General features: G+C 39.5%; 1 protein-coding gene across 1 annotated transcript; it reads left to right on the top strand.

Moving 5' to 3' along the window:
- The first annotated feature begins 2238 nt into the window (after window positions 1-2238).
- LOC107078262 (uncharacterized) lies at window positions 2239-14993 on the top strand. The gene is made up of 7 exons (XM_015354560.2): window positions 2239-2438; window positions 3744-3888; window positions 7736-7849; window positions 8488-8632; window positions 10991-11139; window positions 12928-13067; window positions 14382-14993. The coding sequence occupies exons 1-7, from the start codon at window positions 2333-2335 to the stop codon at window positions 14579-14581; spliced, it is 999 nt and encodes a 332-aa protein (XP_015210046.1). The 5' UTR covers window positions 2239-2332; the 3' UTR covers window positions 14582-14993.
- The last annotated feature ends 1877 nt before the right edge of the window (window positions 14994-16870 follow it).

Genomic DNA, 16870 nt, shown 5'->3' with positions numbered 1-16870 from the left:
TATACATATTGTGTGGTAATTTTTGTGTGATTACTGTTAACCAGTCTCCCACAATAGAACAATTTTGTTCTCTTAACACATCACAATGATATTGATTGTTAAGACATTTCACACAATTGTAGTCTTTGTCTTTATCATTTTGTATTTCCTGTAGTGGTAGAAGCTTTCCTTAAAAAACTTCACTAAGATGTCATTTAGTAAAAGGAGGAAGGACAAATGCATGACATTTTGCTGTTCATGCAGAACACCACAAATGGAAATGAAGTTTATCGGAAATACAGCCATTCACAATTTTAAAATGAAAAAACCTCCAGAGAAATTTCAGGGGAGAAGTGGGGACAGAGGGGACTGATGGCACCCATCCCCCCAGTGCAAGCAGAGTGGCAGAGCATAGGCCGGGACCATTGACTGGACCTCAGTCCTTGGCACCCTTGGGAATGGTGTTGATGGTGTGAAAATGACCCTCACCGCAGGGTGGAGAGCTCCATGAAAGACATGGATTGGTGCTGCAGCTGTGATGACTTTGGACTTCACTGCCCCAATCCTGTGAATCTGGAGATGCGCACCTTCCTCCTTAGGGAATTACATGTAGCGGGGTGGCATTGGTGGTGTCAAAAGTCTCCAGCCCAGGAAAGAGGAGGAGGACGTTTCAGAAGTCCAAGACTAGGGTCCAGTTGCCAGTTAACACGGAAACCAAGGAAGGAACACAATTCCAATCCCAGAGTGCCCTGAGTGTGGGGCCATATGAGCTTGACTCAGTGAGAATATTCCTCGAAGGGAAGAGCTGAATATGTTCAGTCCCTCCGTTCCTTCTTGCAGCTCACATGACCAGGGTGTCACTGCTCACGCAGGCCCACTTGTGTTCCAACTGCCAGGTCCAATTAGATGTGTCAGCAGCCATGTACCAGAGCTTGGTGCTTACAGGAGCCACTGGAAGTCCAGCATGATGCTCTGAGGAACTTTCTGCAGCGTCTTGTCCCTCGCTTGGAACACCTGACAGAGCTAGCAAGATAAAGAGCTGGGAAAGGAGCATCAAGAATGCAACACATTGACCTGTGTGAGGGAAAGAGTGAGGACCTTCAGGCTAATGAACAGCAGAGGAAGAAGAGCTAGCTATAGTCCAGTCAGGCTTACAGTGAATGCTCATTTTGAAAGCAATTGAAAGGAGTAAGTGATGAGCCATAAAAGGCTCAGAGCCTTGGTCATAGCCTCTAGGCAGAGCTGGTAAAGGCCGAATGGAGCTGAATGTCTCCAGTCCAGTATGTCCAGTGAAGAAGAGAAGGCACTTGGTGAGATGATATAACTCTGCAGAATGCAGATGCCCTGCCAGGAAACAGCTAATGGGAGGGAAGGGGAAATCAGAGGGAGGATCTACAAGTCCAACTGAAATCTGCAATTGGAAAGAATACGTTAACTAACAAAAGATCCAGATTCTCAATCTGTCACCTGAACACTCAGAAGCACTGGTGTCTTCAAGTAGAAGATCCAGGAGGTGCTCAGTCCATCAGAGAAATCTTGATCCCAGTGGTCCTGCTCACGGAGGCAGAGGAGTCTAGGAACGCCTTACATGGAGGAGAATGAGCAGTACAAAAGTAAACTTGTTGCCACAGAAGTGCTTGAGGACGATCAGAGAAGGGAGGGGCAGGAAAATGTGGCTTGGAGAACCAAGATTACTGCATTTCACAGCCAGCTGCAACTGGCCAAGCTTTAAACACAGAAGCTAAATTAGGAGCTAGCTTTGATCAGGCAGTGCCTACCGTTTGGCTACCATGTGATTGAAATGATCCAAGCTTCTCGCCCAGCTAATTCTTGCAAGAAGTCAGGGTTTTGGCTTGTGCAACATGGGTTATTAGCTTGTTTTGTACTCTCACACTTCCTTGTGTAAAGATGTGCCGCCTGTTTGTTTTGATTTCCACTTGTGACCTCTCTGTTGTTTTACTGTTTATGCAGAGGTAGTTAACTAGGTTGACTATCAGTGTGTTTGAGGATTTGGAATACTTGGATCAGACTAGGAAGGTTCAGCTCTTAGCCCATCTGTATACTACTTCTTAATGCAATGCCCAATCGTTTGAGCTATTTAGAATTGAATTATTCTAGTTACTGATTGTATTTTGCCAATCATGATGAAAACATTGGCATGCAGCAGGCAGATCGAATCCAAATGAATAAATGAGACAACAAAGGGAGTGGTTATCCACAGTTTGCAGGAACAGCTCGACATTCTATCAACCCCAAGTCCAAAGTTTCCCAGATAAGATCAGTATAAACATAACCTAACATGCAGCAGACATCTGAATCCTTTCTGATGCAGTATCCCACAATCTGATTAAAGATGGAGAGTTCAGTAACCTTACATGCTACTTTGATTGTTTCTTCGATACTGACGTTTGTGGCTACTACATTCTTTTATGTGGAGGCCACTACAGGATCCTTCAATGGTGAGTTTTTCTGAAAACTAACAGCTGCTCTCCAGTGCTTTCTGTGGCTATGTTTGTGCGTGAGCACTGAAACAGAACAGTAAATGACTGCCTCAGTAATTATGGAACCAAGATAAAAATTACATTTAATTTTATGAATGTCTTGTATATTGTGCATAACTAATTAATTTATCAAATTATTATATTTTTCTTCTGCAAAAAAGATATGCAATCATTTTACGGTAGATATAATTTTTATCAGTACATAGTTTCTGTTAAGAAATAATTGATTTAATTAACAAATTGTTTGCATAATACTGTAATTTGCCAATCAAAACAGTTTCAGAAGCTAGTGTGAGATGCAGACTTATTCTGTAAGAGAAAGATTGTTTTATTTGAGCCTATCCTCTATGACAGCCCTCTTGAAACAGATTTTAGAGCAGAAGCTGGGTCTTTAGTATGGTCCTTATTTCAGATACCTTTCTCATTGTGTAGATGGGTTGAAAAAAACAATGTTTGAAAGTTTTTGACTCTCTTAGCACATTATATAAACTTAGAATTTCCATGAGCCTTAAGGAAAAGCACCAGCTGCAGTTCTTAATGCTGCAAAATTATTGAGTGAAAATATTGGGTTACATTATTGGTTTGAATGGTGCTCCCTAACAAGGGTAAAAGAAGGTGGAAAAAAAAATATATAAATAAGGAATAATATATATAAGATTTCACCCAAACACTGAGATCAATACACCAGAACATTCATTCAGGTCAGATTCCTCAGTTCCATTTTTTTTGGCTTCTTTCCACCTGTGGTCAATTTTTTACTGGGAGAGAAGAATTCACACAGTAGGTACAGTAATCTGTCAAAATAGTTAGTATAGAATAAGAGGAGATCCCGTTATTACATGTAACTTTACACGTTCGGCCCTTTCCTGCACTGTGTCAGCTTTACTGTACTTACAAGATTACAAGACTTTTGCCATTGTCCTTTCTGTCTTATTAGGGCAGACTTGACAGCTGTTACTGGTCTTTAAAATACTCAACTTGGTAAAGACCTTGAGAAAATGCTCATAAATAACCACAATAAATTATTTTATTAGCGAAGAACTAAGACTGGAACTCAGAAGTTTTATGTCCCTTAAGGATTGGATGTGGTGCAATCTTATTATTTTATTTTAAATTATTATTATTTCTTATGATCTTCTTTCTCTTATTTCTTATTAATAATATCTTATTATTTATTTTAAGTTTTGAAATAAAAAAAATACAATGAAATGCTCAAAATAAGTCTATTTTTAAGCAGTCACTAACAAGTGTTGCTCCATGCAGGGTTATTTCTTACGACAATAGCAAACACTACGGAGGAGTATGTTCTGGAAGTTTCTCTAGACAATTGGCTCAGTACAACTTGGATCCTCATCGGCGTCTGGAACGGACTCTGGCTTGTCTATGTTTTCTCCACACTGTTCAGAAGGTATGTAACCTTGTTCAGTTAACAGACAATGTGCACAAATTCCATTTTAACAAGAGGGAGTTAACAGCATTACTTCTTATTTTGTTAAATCTTCTTATAATCAGTGATTTATTAGTGTCCATTAATTCTGAAATCCCTGCTCTGTAAAGCATAAAGTGCAACAAGTCTGAGACAGAGAAGGGCTAAGTCGCTTATTTACTGATCATAATCACAGCTGACCAATTTAGCTGCATATGTTTAACCGGTTTTTGCATATGATCCAGAAATGTATACAAATATTTTGTAGTATAACAGTCTGCCACAATGGGTTCTGAGATTTTTCTAGGAGTTTGTACATTTTAAATTTCTGGTAAGGAAGACAGGTGCATTCAGCTCCAGCAATTTTTTACAGAGCTTTTCCAATCGAAAGCAATTATATATTTTGTTGTTGGTACAGTAATGTGCCATGTCTTAGCATATATGCAGGATTCAGCCTGCTGCAATCATAAAGTAAGATCATTGATTGTTCCGATTGTCCGATCGTGGTCATTGTGACAACATCATTGTTGATCTCTGATTATATGCAATACATTTATATTTATATCTATTTATATCTATATTTACATCTATATTTATATTCATATGTGTGATACGATTTTTCTGCGTACTGTTCTGTTCTAGTTTGTTCTTTGTGTGTCCTGGACTGTGAGTAACTCTTTTAGTGCACCCCTCACTGTACTGATTGTATTGTATGTATTGTATTATTATTATTGTATCATTTGTTACACTGTGGCTGTGTTGTCTGTGTAAAGCTGCTGTTGCACTGCAATTTCCCTCACGGGATCAATAAAGTATCTATCTAGATTAAAAAGCCTCATGTACTATCAAGCCATACTATCACTTAGGCTTTTATATGTGTTTTCTATTTATTATGTTCCTTTAAATAGATACTCTTGTTTTTTAATCATTATAAAATGATTTCTATGTATATTTTATTGTATACTGCCGACTAATTTTATATTTGCTATGTCTCGGGATTTCATCTGCTCTGTTCTTAAACATTTCATTTGCATTTTTCTTAATCGGTCTAGCCCCTCAGTAGTTTTCTTTCCTGAACTCAGAGACTTATGTATTGAACTTATCCTCTACAGTTCCAAAACATACTTTAAAGCATGCCTTTCAGACATTATGTTATGATCATAATTCCATAAAGGTTCTCTCAACTCTCTTTTCTTATCTGATTGTTTGAAAAGAGTACTATAGGTGAATACAGGTCTGCAGTAGGTGATCTAACAGACTTAGCAAGCAAGCAAGCTTCAGCCATGTCTTCAATTGCAGTTTCAAACATCTGCTGGCACCCCTGATGATGTCTTTGAGGGGAAACCTGAAATCTCCATTGACAACTACTTCCAATAAACTTCCAATAGCATTCTTTGATTTCCTTATTTAAAATTGCATATTACATTATGCCTAACACTAATTAGTCTTTTCTCCAACCTACTGTATGTTAAGATTATTTTAGAAACTCTAAACATTGCATTGGTGTGAAGAGACTCACAAAATCAAGAAACAAATGAAGTTCTAAAAGTCATATTCATACAGCAGTCGCAGAGGTGCCAAGTCTCACCCAAGTCTCGTTGGGCAAGAGCATTTGGGGAGTATGTCCTCCTTAGATTCTTTACCTGTTACGACCCCAAGTGTCTAGGGGTAAAGGGGTGTAACATTTAGGATAATTCTTTTGGAAGAAGGGGGATTCTGGTGAGGGACTAGGAAGCGTGATAACAAGGGTAAGGAACTAGAGTGGTGCCAAAGGAAAGAAAATAACAAACAAAAATGGAGCTGGCTAGGACAGTGAGGGAAAGCTAATCTGACTACAAAAGAAAACCCGAAACACACGGTCTTCGGCGTCTTCAACACCCTAGCTAACCTGCACTGACTACCCAAAACCATACAAGACAAACGGCACTCACCAGTACTAAACTAGTGTTCTAATACAAAATCAACTAAGTGTGTAAGTGTACCCAACAACCTAAACTAACTTATATACAAAAGTTCACACAAAAACACAAGTGAACCGGGAAGACAAATAAGGGAAAACAAGAGTAATAAAGAGGAGCAGGGTACAAAAGAACACAAAAGTTGAACATGTAACACTGGGGCAAGGTAATGACTAAACAAGGATGAAGACACAAACAAACGAAAGTACAAAGAAACTAACGTAAAACCAACAAAACAACAAAGCCGAAGCTATACGAAAATACACACACACAAAGCAAAACAAACCAACAAACGAAGCCGAAGCAATAACCAGAAGCGAAGCGAAGCGAAGCGATAACCAAAACCAAACAGGACTGAAGTCAAACGAAAGGCCTCTCCTTGCTGAAAACCTCCATGTTATATAGTGAATAAAATGTGTTCTGACTGGCTGAAGGCTGATTGATGATGACATCATATTGAAACAGTGGTGTGATGGTTGGCCAATGGGGAAGGGAGAACAATCAAGGGTCAGCAGTGTGGACATAACAGAAAAACACACACAGAACACACAACCTCATCAACCTCACTCATTTAGTACATGCTAAAATGGCATACACAATGGAGAGTCTCAATATGACATCAAAGCTATTAATATGTAATGCCTCATTAAATCTCAGTTTAAAAATGCGGGTGAGATAAGTAGCAGAGGCTAGCAGCAGGCTCTGTGTGAATGTGTTTAGTGGATCAGCTTGTTTTGGTTCTGTTGGAACTGATCTGAGTATCGTTGAGTGATTTTCATAGACAATCAGAAAGAGTATGGAAGCTGGCCGCTTCATATGCAGTTGTCAATTGGAGGTGACAGGCAAGCTAATCCTATGCACTTTTAATGCCGTACTATAAATACTAGACATAACTGCTGTAAATTCTTTAAAACAGTACGAGTACAATTATATAAAAGGACAACACTGTAAACCATGCACCTACAGAGGACAGTCACCACCCCGGGCATGAGCTCTTCACCCCACTGCCCTCAGGCAAGAGATATAAGAGCATACGGACACTTACCACTAGATTCTTCAATAGCTTCTATCCACAAGCAGTGAGACTGGCGAATACATTTAGCCATCCCCCTCGGACCACACCTACACCATCACCATCTACCTCATTGTAATTTATTTATTGTACGTCTCCAGTCATTGTTTACACGTCTGTGTTGTTTACATTCAAACTTTCTGCATGTTTACTTGCACATTGTCTATTGTTTGTTTGTACATTGTCTTGATGCACTGTTTGCACTTTGTTTTGTTTTTTACACTTGTTTTACAAACGAGAGACTTTCTGTAAGTAAGAATTCCATTGTACCAGTACCGGTTACATATGGCAATAAAGTTCAAAGTTCAAGTTCAAAGTTCAAAGTTCAAGTACAGTATTCCAAAATGAGAGAAATTAGATTTCTCTTTCTCTTGCTCTATAAGCACAGACACGCATAGCAACATACAATAAGGTAGCAAAGTGTCATTGCTAAGGTATTCATAACATTGCAGCCTTTAACTATATATCATGTTAAGAGTTTATCATGTGTGATACAAATGCTTTACTCTTTTGATGGTTCTGAGTCAGTCTGTGCATACTATAACAAGTTTTTAAATATTTATTGGAAATCTAGAATAACAGTTTTTGTCCAAACTCCTCGCTCAGATGCATTTCCAAAGTCTGCTTTGGTAAAGAAGAGGACATAAAAATGTGAAGTTCACACAAAACCAGGATTTCTGTCAAATTAAGAATTTCTCCTGACATTTTAGTCAGGTATTATATCACAATGTTTTTCTTTTGTACAAGAGAGGTAGGATTAAATGGGCTGTATGTAAGAACACATTTTTTTTTTTTACAGGAATGTATTTGGCACTGTCTGCTGCAATCCTGAAATACACCCTCCCTCATTTTACGTGTTTTGGATTTTCAATAACCTGCTGAGCATTGGGTGGCTGTTTCTTTGGGACTGGCAGTAAGTACATGAATATTTTTGAAAAATAATAGCATATACCATACTGTACATGGTCTGGAGGTTGCTGGTTCAAAGATTTGAAACTTCAGAAATGGTGCAAGATTAGTTGGCTAGTAGGTTGCATGTAAGACTGTTCTAAAAAACCCTGTTTGTCCTCTATCCAAAACAAAACACAGGCAATTCAATCCTAACACAATCAAGTTTTTTTTTACATTATCGGATAGTTAGAATGGGTACTTCATAGGTTGCTCTTCAGCAGCATATGATATAAAGTGTCTCTTCTTCTCTTTGATTTTAACCCATCTACAACCAAAGAGCTAATGGAGGTTTAGATGAGATTTTTAATGTTTAGCATTAGCTAACAAAATGCAAAAGTATTCAAGTTGCACCTCAAATAAGAATTCTTAAGCACAGCATTCCAAAAAGATGTAACTAAGAACTAGATTAGGGAATATGGCTGAAGAAAAACAAATACAATACAAGGAATACAAGGAAGGAAGCTTAACAAGGAAACTTATTTAGTTTTGGTTTAAAAAATACATACAACAAAGAAGAATTATACAGAAACCTCTGGTAACATAACAAACACAAAACAATTTTGTTAATTCCCTACTGCCTTTTCTTCTTTGTCCTTACAGATACATTTTCAGGGCTTTGAGCTTAAAAATTCTTATTCCCTATTCCTGCTATGTAATGCTGACAATTTCATACCGAAATCTTTACCGACATGGTAGCTGGCTCAAAATTAATAGTCCACAGGATCTGTGGTACATTCGCTATCTGGTAAGTAAAACCTCCTTTTATTTCACTCACTCCAGAAACCGTGAGTGAACAATACAGAGTGAAAACCTCACAGAAGAGATTAAAGGATACCCGAAAAACACGAAAAAAACTTGTAAAGGAATTATGCCAACAAAACAAAATCAGTAGATACTTCTCTTTAGAATGCAATTTCTGGCTGTGTGTAATTGTACTTTTCCCGTGAGTCACAATAATTGCAACCTCCTTTCACTCACAAGTCAAATAAGCTGGATTGTGAGACTTTCCTCATTTAGGATAAAAATAATAATTGCTTACACTTATATAGTGCTTTGCTGGACACTCCACTCAAAGTGCTTTACAGGTAATGGGGACTCCCCTCCACCACCTTCAATGTGCAGCATCCACCTGGATGGTGCAACGACAGCCATAGTGCGCCAGAACGCTCACCACACATCAGCTATCAGTGGGGAAGAGAACAGAGTGATGAAGCCAATTCATAGAGGGGGATTATAAGGAGGCCATGATTGGTAAGGGCCAATGGGAAGCCGGGGATACACCCCTACTCTTTTCGAGAAACACCCTGGGATTTTTAATTACCCCAGAGAGTCAGCACCTTGGTTTTACATCTCATGCGAAGGACGGCGCCTGTTTACAGTATAGTGCCCCCATCACTATACTGGGGAACTAGGACCCACATGGACCACAGGGTGAGCGCCCCTTGCTGGCTCCACTAACACCTCTTCCAGCAACAACCTTAGTTTTTCCCAGGAGGTCTCCCATCCAGGTACTGACCAGGCTCACACCTGCTTAGCTCCAGTGGGTTGTCAGTTGTGAGTTGCAGAGTGATATGGCTGCTGGAATATGGAACCTACTCCACATAATGAACATAAAATGCCCTTCTAGAAAGTTCTAATAGTGGTAGTAGTGGTATTAGGGGTAGTACATTGCTAGTAAGAGTGTAACCCTGGTACCCTGGCCAACTTTCCCCTGGCCTTGACAAATCATGACCTCCTAATAATCCCCATCTGTGAATTGGCTGTTCTCCTCCCAACTGATAATGTAGCTGGTGTGTGGTGAGCATACTGGTGCACTTTTGCTACCATCACATCTTTCCAGGTGGCACTACACGTCACTGGTGGTGGAGGGGAGTCCCAATTACTGTACCTGTAAAGCACTTTGAGGCAAGTATCCAGTGTTTTGTCTGTGTAAGGATTATGTTTAAAAATAACAGTTATTGTCTTACATAACTTAATAAAATAGTCTAATACTTAGAAATTGAAAGAGAAACCACAAAACTCCATCCACTCCACTGAATAGAAAGGATAATGTTGTCAAAGGGTTCAAAGAAATCTACAGTGTGACAGCATGCTCTCTGTACTGAAAACAGTGTAGAGTGTAAGAGACATGGGTTTAAATCTTCCCACTGTGAAACAAGGAATGTCAGGATATCAACTACAGAAAGAAAAAAACTCAGATGCAGCTGTAGCAAAATTATATTTTGCAGTATCTTGAGGGTTCAGTTGATTTATTTAGGGAATGCAAGGTCCCTGAGCCCGGTGATAGCTTCTGGTCTGGCTGTGTTGAGGGTGTGTAGTCCTCCAATGTGTCTGTTGATTGGGCAGGTCTCTAGGATGTGCTGTCCCACGGGAACAATGAGGGCTGCACTGATTCCCACCTATAGAGGTTGGCAAGACTTGGATCATGACTAATCCTAAAGCGGTGGATCACTCTTTTCCTGGAAGGCGAAAGTGGAGAGGCTGCTGGGTAGGGCGTGTGATGAGAGGCCTGTTTGTTAAGGCCAGTGATTCCCATTCGAGCCCAGCTGGAGTCTGCTCTGAAGTCTTGCTGGGGAGGATTTTTCTAGATCGGCTTTCTTGAGGACAGATGTGTCTTTGGTGGAGTAAATATGTCCTTGTGCTTGTGTAGTGGCAGGCGAGGAACATTTTAGACCGTTTGGAGCATTTTCTGGTTATTATGGATCCTTGAATGTGCAGAGAAGTGCCGTTTTGTAGGACTAGGGTCCGGGGAAGTTGGGTGGGGTGTAGGGTTCCAGTGGTGATGTGCATGGGGGCTGTCAGCTGGTTCATGTTCATGCTCTGTGAACATGTGTCGATCTTGACCAGACGGGGGCCCGGCATTCACTGCTGAGACAGGGCAAGGGCTGAGGTCTGGAGGGTTGTGCCAGCTCTCCAGGCTGTACCAGCAAGTTTAAAGCTCGGATTCTTCCTTGTTTTGACGCCAACTGCTTCACAGACAATCCAACATAGACCTGGGCAAAGATATTCAAATGCATTTATTAACAAAGGTTTTTGCACAATTACATTATCTTTGTTCAAATCCATTAGCTTTTGAAAACAATTTTGGTGCTGTTCCCTTCAGATACAAAATGGAGTAGCACTGTATGCATCCTGGACTTCCGTTGAAGCTCTGATAAACTTTGGGATTGTGTTAAAGTACAAAGCTGGCATTGAGGATCCAGCTGTCAGCACAATCGTGCTCACATTGTTGCTTTTCGAAATACTTCTGTGGTAAGTGTTTGAATCACATTAATGTAGGCAAATGTTAACACCTTTCTTTTCCATTGGTTTTCAACCTTCATTGTGAACGACTCTTCTTAAAAATGAGTCACTTGACTCCCAGCTGGCTAATTCCACAGGTATTTCTGCTTGTAGATAGTGTGGGCTCCGCAGCCTGGGGTAAGTTTTAACATATACCATTAACCAAGGTTGGAGGAAGCAGGGCAGCCTTGAATTGCTGCACTCCAGTGACCAATTGCGTTAGTTGTGCACCTGCAAATCTTGGGCTTGTTCAATTAGGTCTTTTGTTTGCCTACCAAATAATACCAAAACCCTGCAAATACCACCCAAACCATGGCATTTTTTGAGGGAGAAAAAAGGCAGTTAATTTTCACAAACTTATAAACTAATCAATCTTGTTTCATCAGCTGTAAATCAGTATTCAAGTATATATTTTACATCAGTGGCTCAGAGCACCAGATATGTCTCTCTCTTAAGCACAGGACTTTGACACAGGGATATTCCTGGCCTAAGAGACACTGTTCTAATCCAGCCTATCCAAACTATTTTCCCAGTGCGGTTATAGATGTCCCTAGGTTACAGGAAGGGTTATCATTTTATGTGGAACAAACAGCTTGCCCACACTTGCAACTGTTACAAGATCATGTAACAAGGCTCATTGGACACAGAAACTGTTGAAGCTGCTGATGTCACCCCTTTGGAAACTGAATGCTCCCATTAGGCCTGCACTCGTGAGCAGGGCTGGTTGTAAAAATATAGCTAAACTGGAATTAAAACAAAGTTTAAAATTCCACACATCCTATAGCCTGTATTCCCCATATTAATTTCTGGCTGAAGACAGTTTTACGATCCAGCCCTGCTGTCAAGCTGGTAAACTGATCCAGCTGTTGCGCAGTGTTATGACACACAACCGCAGTTGTATCTCCCCCTGGTGTGGCTGTTTTTCAGCAAACAATTGCTTGGTGTGGCTGACGTGCTTTCAGAATCCTCAGCTACGATGAAAAGTGCTTAATAAATTGAAGTGGTGCTGATTCCTAAATGTAGCTCAAAACATATTCGAGGCTGCCAGCCTCCCGTTAAGTGTTTGTTCTGAACTTTGTCTGTATTTGCAGACAGGCCTTCAGGTAGCACTGTAGGTGCATAAGCAAAAAATTCCCAATCACCTCAAGCTCTCACAAGTGTCTTAAGAACCCCTTGGTTGTATGAGTGGATGTAATATGCGACCTTGCAAGAATAATGTGTACAATCACTTTGCCATTAAAAAGTTCCTTAAACTGGATTCTCTCTTGATTCATGGAGGTTGCCATATCAAGAAATTGCCCATTTACATATCAATGTATTAGCTAATGTGTTTTTGTGCTGTTTCTATACATAACTTTGTTTTGGAAATGTTTCATACAGCAGAGCACTTCAGTAATAAGAACTGTGCAGCACCGAATAGCAGTAAATAAAAAGTACAAAGTACAAAGTACTTTAACACTTTTTCTACAATTTTGAACAGTTTTGCCCACCTATAGGATATCATAATAAGGTTGGGTGATACCTTAAAGAGTCAGATTACTGTAGACTGTCTCATTTGTGGAACATGAACATAAACATGAACTAAATTCTGAAGGACAGATGATATACTGTGGAATTCCAGTATTTTTTCGGTGCTTATGAAAACTGATGGCAGATCGCCAGGTTTGTGCTTTGTCTGCTTGACAAAAGAAAATGCCTGGGTGAATAAATGATTCCACCATAAAAAAAACTACTTTTTCCTCTTCTGTTTCTCATCAGGTTTGTTCTAGAAAACTTTATCTTCGAGAAATATGTGCGCTACACTTTCACCGTTTACCCTGTTGTGATTCTGGCTCTGGGAGGAATGTTCACTCGAAACTATCACTATGACACCTTGCCCAGAAGCACTATTTACTGTGGTAAGTGAACTTATTTTAATATAATGCAAGCTGAAAAAGGGTCAAGATTGTTTTTATACATTTTAGCCAGTACTGCAGCAAACTGCTAAAAATTTGATCAAATATTATTATTGGGAAAATGACAGTTTGTTCTTTTCCATTTTGTAAAATATAAACTTTGATCATACAATAACAGAGAGCAGTCTATGACTGAAACACAGGATCTGCAGAACAGATGTGAACCAAGCTTAACATGATTGCTGTACATTTATAATGTAACATTTCTCATTTGCCCACCCCAGGGTAGAAACATGTTAGGGTCAACAATCTATACTGTACATATTGTAGGTGCACCAAGGATCTTTCAATGTGTCCTTAATATTTTCTAAATACATTTTTTTAAATTATTTTAAAGCATACCATTATCATTCTAGCATATTAAGAGAATGAACTCATACGTTTCCCCTTTCATATTTTTAGAATAGTGTTGCAGGATGTTACAATATGTTAGAAATCTTCATTGAAATAATACCAGAATGTGTTGAGTATCAATGAAGTGATATTCGAAAAAGAATGATGTTCTGGATTTTTGTCTATGATAAAATGTACATTTCAAGAGCAGTAAAAACACCATTAAAACAGTCTGGTTTGTAAATATTTTGTGACAGACCTTCAGGAAAGCGAATAGTTAACTACAGATCTCTAGGAATTTCTTAAAGTTGTCTTTGCTCCAAGTGAACCTGTAACAGGCTTTAGCCTAAACAATCATCTGTTCATGTACTGCAATCAAAGTCCAAGGCAACAATTCCTATCAATCAAGCTAGTGCTTTTCTTTACAACCTTTCTAACAATTCTTGAAAGGAAAAAAAGAAATGAATTAGTTAACAATAGAAAACACACTTTGATACCCAAGGATAAAGTAGCTGTCAATATATGCTTCTTACTTTTCACACATACAGAAGTAAAGTGCAGAATTCAGACTAGCAGCTTACTAACACTATGAGCTGAAGAAAAGTCTATATTGATGCATTTCACTTGTTGAGATTGTTGTTAAGAGGGGTCATAGTGTATAATGAATTCGCTGAGGTAACGGCTTTTCCTCTTGCTTGTTACAACGATTGACTTTTGTCTGGGTTTTGTAGTTTGGACCTTTGCTACTGTATGTGGGACTATTTTGTTTAAATCACTCTAAATCCAGAGTCGGAACACAAGATGCAGGGCTGGTTCTGAGGCTTACTGAATATGCTTTAAGCACCCTTACGGTTGTAGTCTGTTCATGGATTTACACTGTACTGTGCCTTTCTGACGTTTCCATGTGCGTGTGTGTTTTTTTAGGAGCCCTCATGATTCTGACTGCTGTGATCTGCGTCATTCGGCTGATTGCGATTTGCTTCTATGATGAGCGGAGGCCTCTGTTTGTCTCAAGAATCCCCTTTCCTTTGTCTGACGGCATTGAATCCCTGTATCACCCCAAAATAGGGCAGAATGGAGCCAGCAAATTCGGTGTGGAGAACAAACAGTTCTCAAAGACATAGAAAGACATTACAGTGTGAAACTAGATATTGTTGTAATTAAATGTAATATTCAGAGGTAATTCAGTTTATGAAGTTCCAGAGAGCTCTTTTGTCTATGTGGTTTGAGTGTCCTACAGTATATATAGAATTCTTGCTTTTAAAACACTAGGTTCTTTTGAAGCATTATATCAAGCTTTGAAAAAGAATTATGATTAAGAATAAATTGGATATACACAATATAAAGAAGATACTTTTGAGAATAAATCGTCTGATAAGATTAAATTAAGAATCCACTTTACTTTGTTAGATTTAGTACTTCTAATGACAGAATGCTTTGTTAGATTAAGTGAATGGACAGCTGCTAATGGTATACTGTATACCTTTTACTCAATATTATCTAAAAATTAAAGGAAATAAAGATGGTGGATTTGTGCATTGTCCCATTTTGTGGATTTTAAAGGAGTTTGATGTGAAAAAATGTTCTGTTCCAATGATGCATTGGCTATACACCACTCTTGTTGATCTCAACACATACAGAAGCATGGTCTTCTGTATGTCAAGGATAACCATCTATTGATCCCTTACATATAAAATTTGAATGAAGGTAGCCAAGCCATACAGAGCCTTGAACAGAAGCATACATATTTTAAATGAAACTCAAAACCTAACAGGAAACCAGTACAAGGATTCCAAGACAGACGTGATATGATCACGTACGGTAGTCATGGTTTTGGCTGCCAAATTCTGAAAGCCTTACAACTTATTACACATTGTTTTACTCCACCGTTAAGAGTGGACTCCTGCAAGTATGACTTTATACAGTAATTAACAGTCCTTCAAAACACAACTGCATAAATCAGTCATCACCACAGGAGAAAAACAGTATTTTTTGCAGTCTGGCAATAGCTCCCAGCAAACCAAAGTCTTCAAAATATTCTGCACATGAGAAAACTCAGTCAGTCTGTTTTAAGGAGTTCCCCACAATCTATATTTTGGATCAAAATGGAAGCACAGTTCTGTCAGTTGATAAGGTTATAGCACTGGTGTTAGATATATGATGATCTCTTATTACATTTAAAATGCAAAAGATTGTGCCATACAAGCTCTTGCGTCAGAAATGCACTCAAAGAGTATTCAAATAGTTGCCTTAGTATGAGGTTTAGTGTGGACATCATAAGACAATGGGGCAGGATGTGCTTTCTGAGTATCATTATATACAGTAGGTGGGGTCGTACACACAAGTCACCCAAGGGGAAACATGTAAATGCTAAATAGCATAAGGCCCACTATTGATTTCTGTGCAACATCAGGCTTTGTAACCTATTCAAACTATTCTTTAAAACCACCTGGACAAGCAGAGTGCAATAAAACAAGGGGACTGGAGAACAGACTGAATGGCGTTGTAGGAGTCTCCAAGTCCATAGTTTCTCATTTCTCCTCTAACGCCCATGATCATACTGATCTCTCTGTCTGCGTTCTCAAAGAGGGGTTTCTCAACTCCTATTGCAGAAAGACTTCCGGAACCAAGATTATCCTGAAACTAGGACCAAACCTTCCCCCTTCTCTCAACGACAGACTCGTTTCCGTCTAACCTTCTCTATTCATGTACAGGTTTTGACTTCACACCTCTTTTCACCTCTCTCGATTTCACACCACCTGAGTGCCCACTCTGCCTTCCTCCAGCTCCCACCTCCTCTCCACTCCCAGCTTTTGTCCTCCCCTGCTTTATCAGCTGCTGACTTTCCTCTCTTTCTCACGGCCGAAGAAGGCTCCACAGCCAAAACGTTTAGTATCGCTGCCTCGCAGCACTGGGACCCTGGTTCACTTCCAGACCTGGGGAGCTATCTGTGTGGAGTTTGTATATTCTCCCTGTGTCGTTGTGGGTTTCCTCCCACAGTCCAAAAACATGTTGGCAGGTTCTTTGGCTTTTGGGAAAAGTGGCCCTGGTGTGAGTGTGTGCATGTCTGTGTCTGTCTGTGCCCTGTGTGTGACTGGTGTCCCATTCAGGCTGTATCCCGCCTTGTGCCTATTGCTGCTGGATGGGCTCTGGCTGCCCCTGGCGAACCTGAAAAGGATAAGTGAATTAGAAAATGGGTGGATAGATAGAATAGTGAACAACAAACAATAAGGTGTCATTTTGATTCGGTAATTCGGTAAGACAAACAGGAGTAAGAAAGAGGAGCAACACCAGGCAGGCAAAAAAGTCAGGGGTACTGAACTGAAAATGATCTAATTCAGTTGTGTAAAACTGGTGTATGGTTTTGAATTTAAAATGTACAGAATTCAATCGTAATGCCTTCCATGTTTCAC

The sequence above is a fragment of the Lepisosteus oculatus genome, chromosome 6 (assembly GCF_040954835.1).
Source record: "Lepisosteus oculatus isolate fLepOcu1 chromosome 6, fLepOcu1.hap2, whole genome shotgun sequence".
Taxonomy (NCBI): Eukaryota; Metazoa; Chordata; class Actinopteri; order Semionotiformes; family Lepisosteidae; genus Lepisosteus; species Lepisosteus oculatus.
This window is presented reverse-complemented; position numbering and strand designations above follow the sequence as displayed.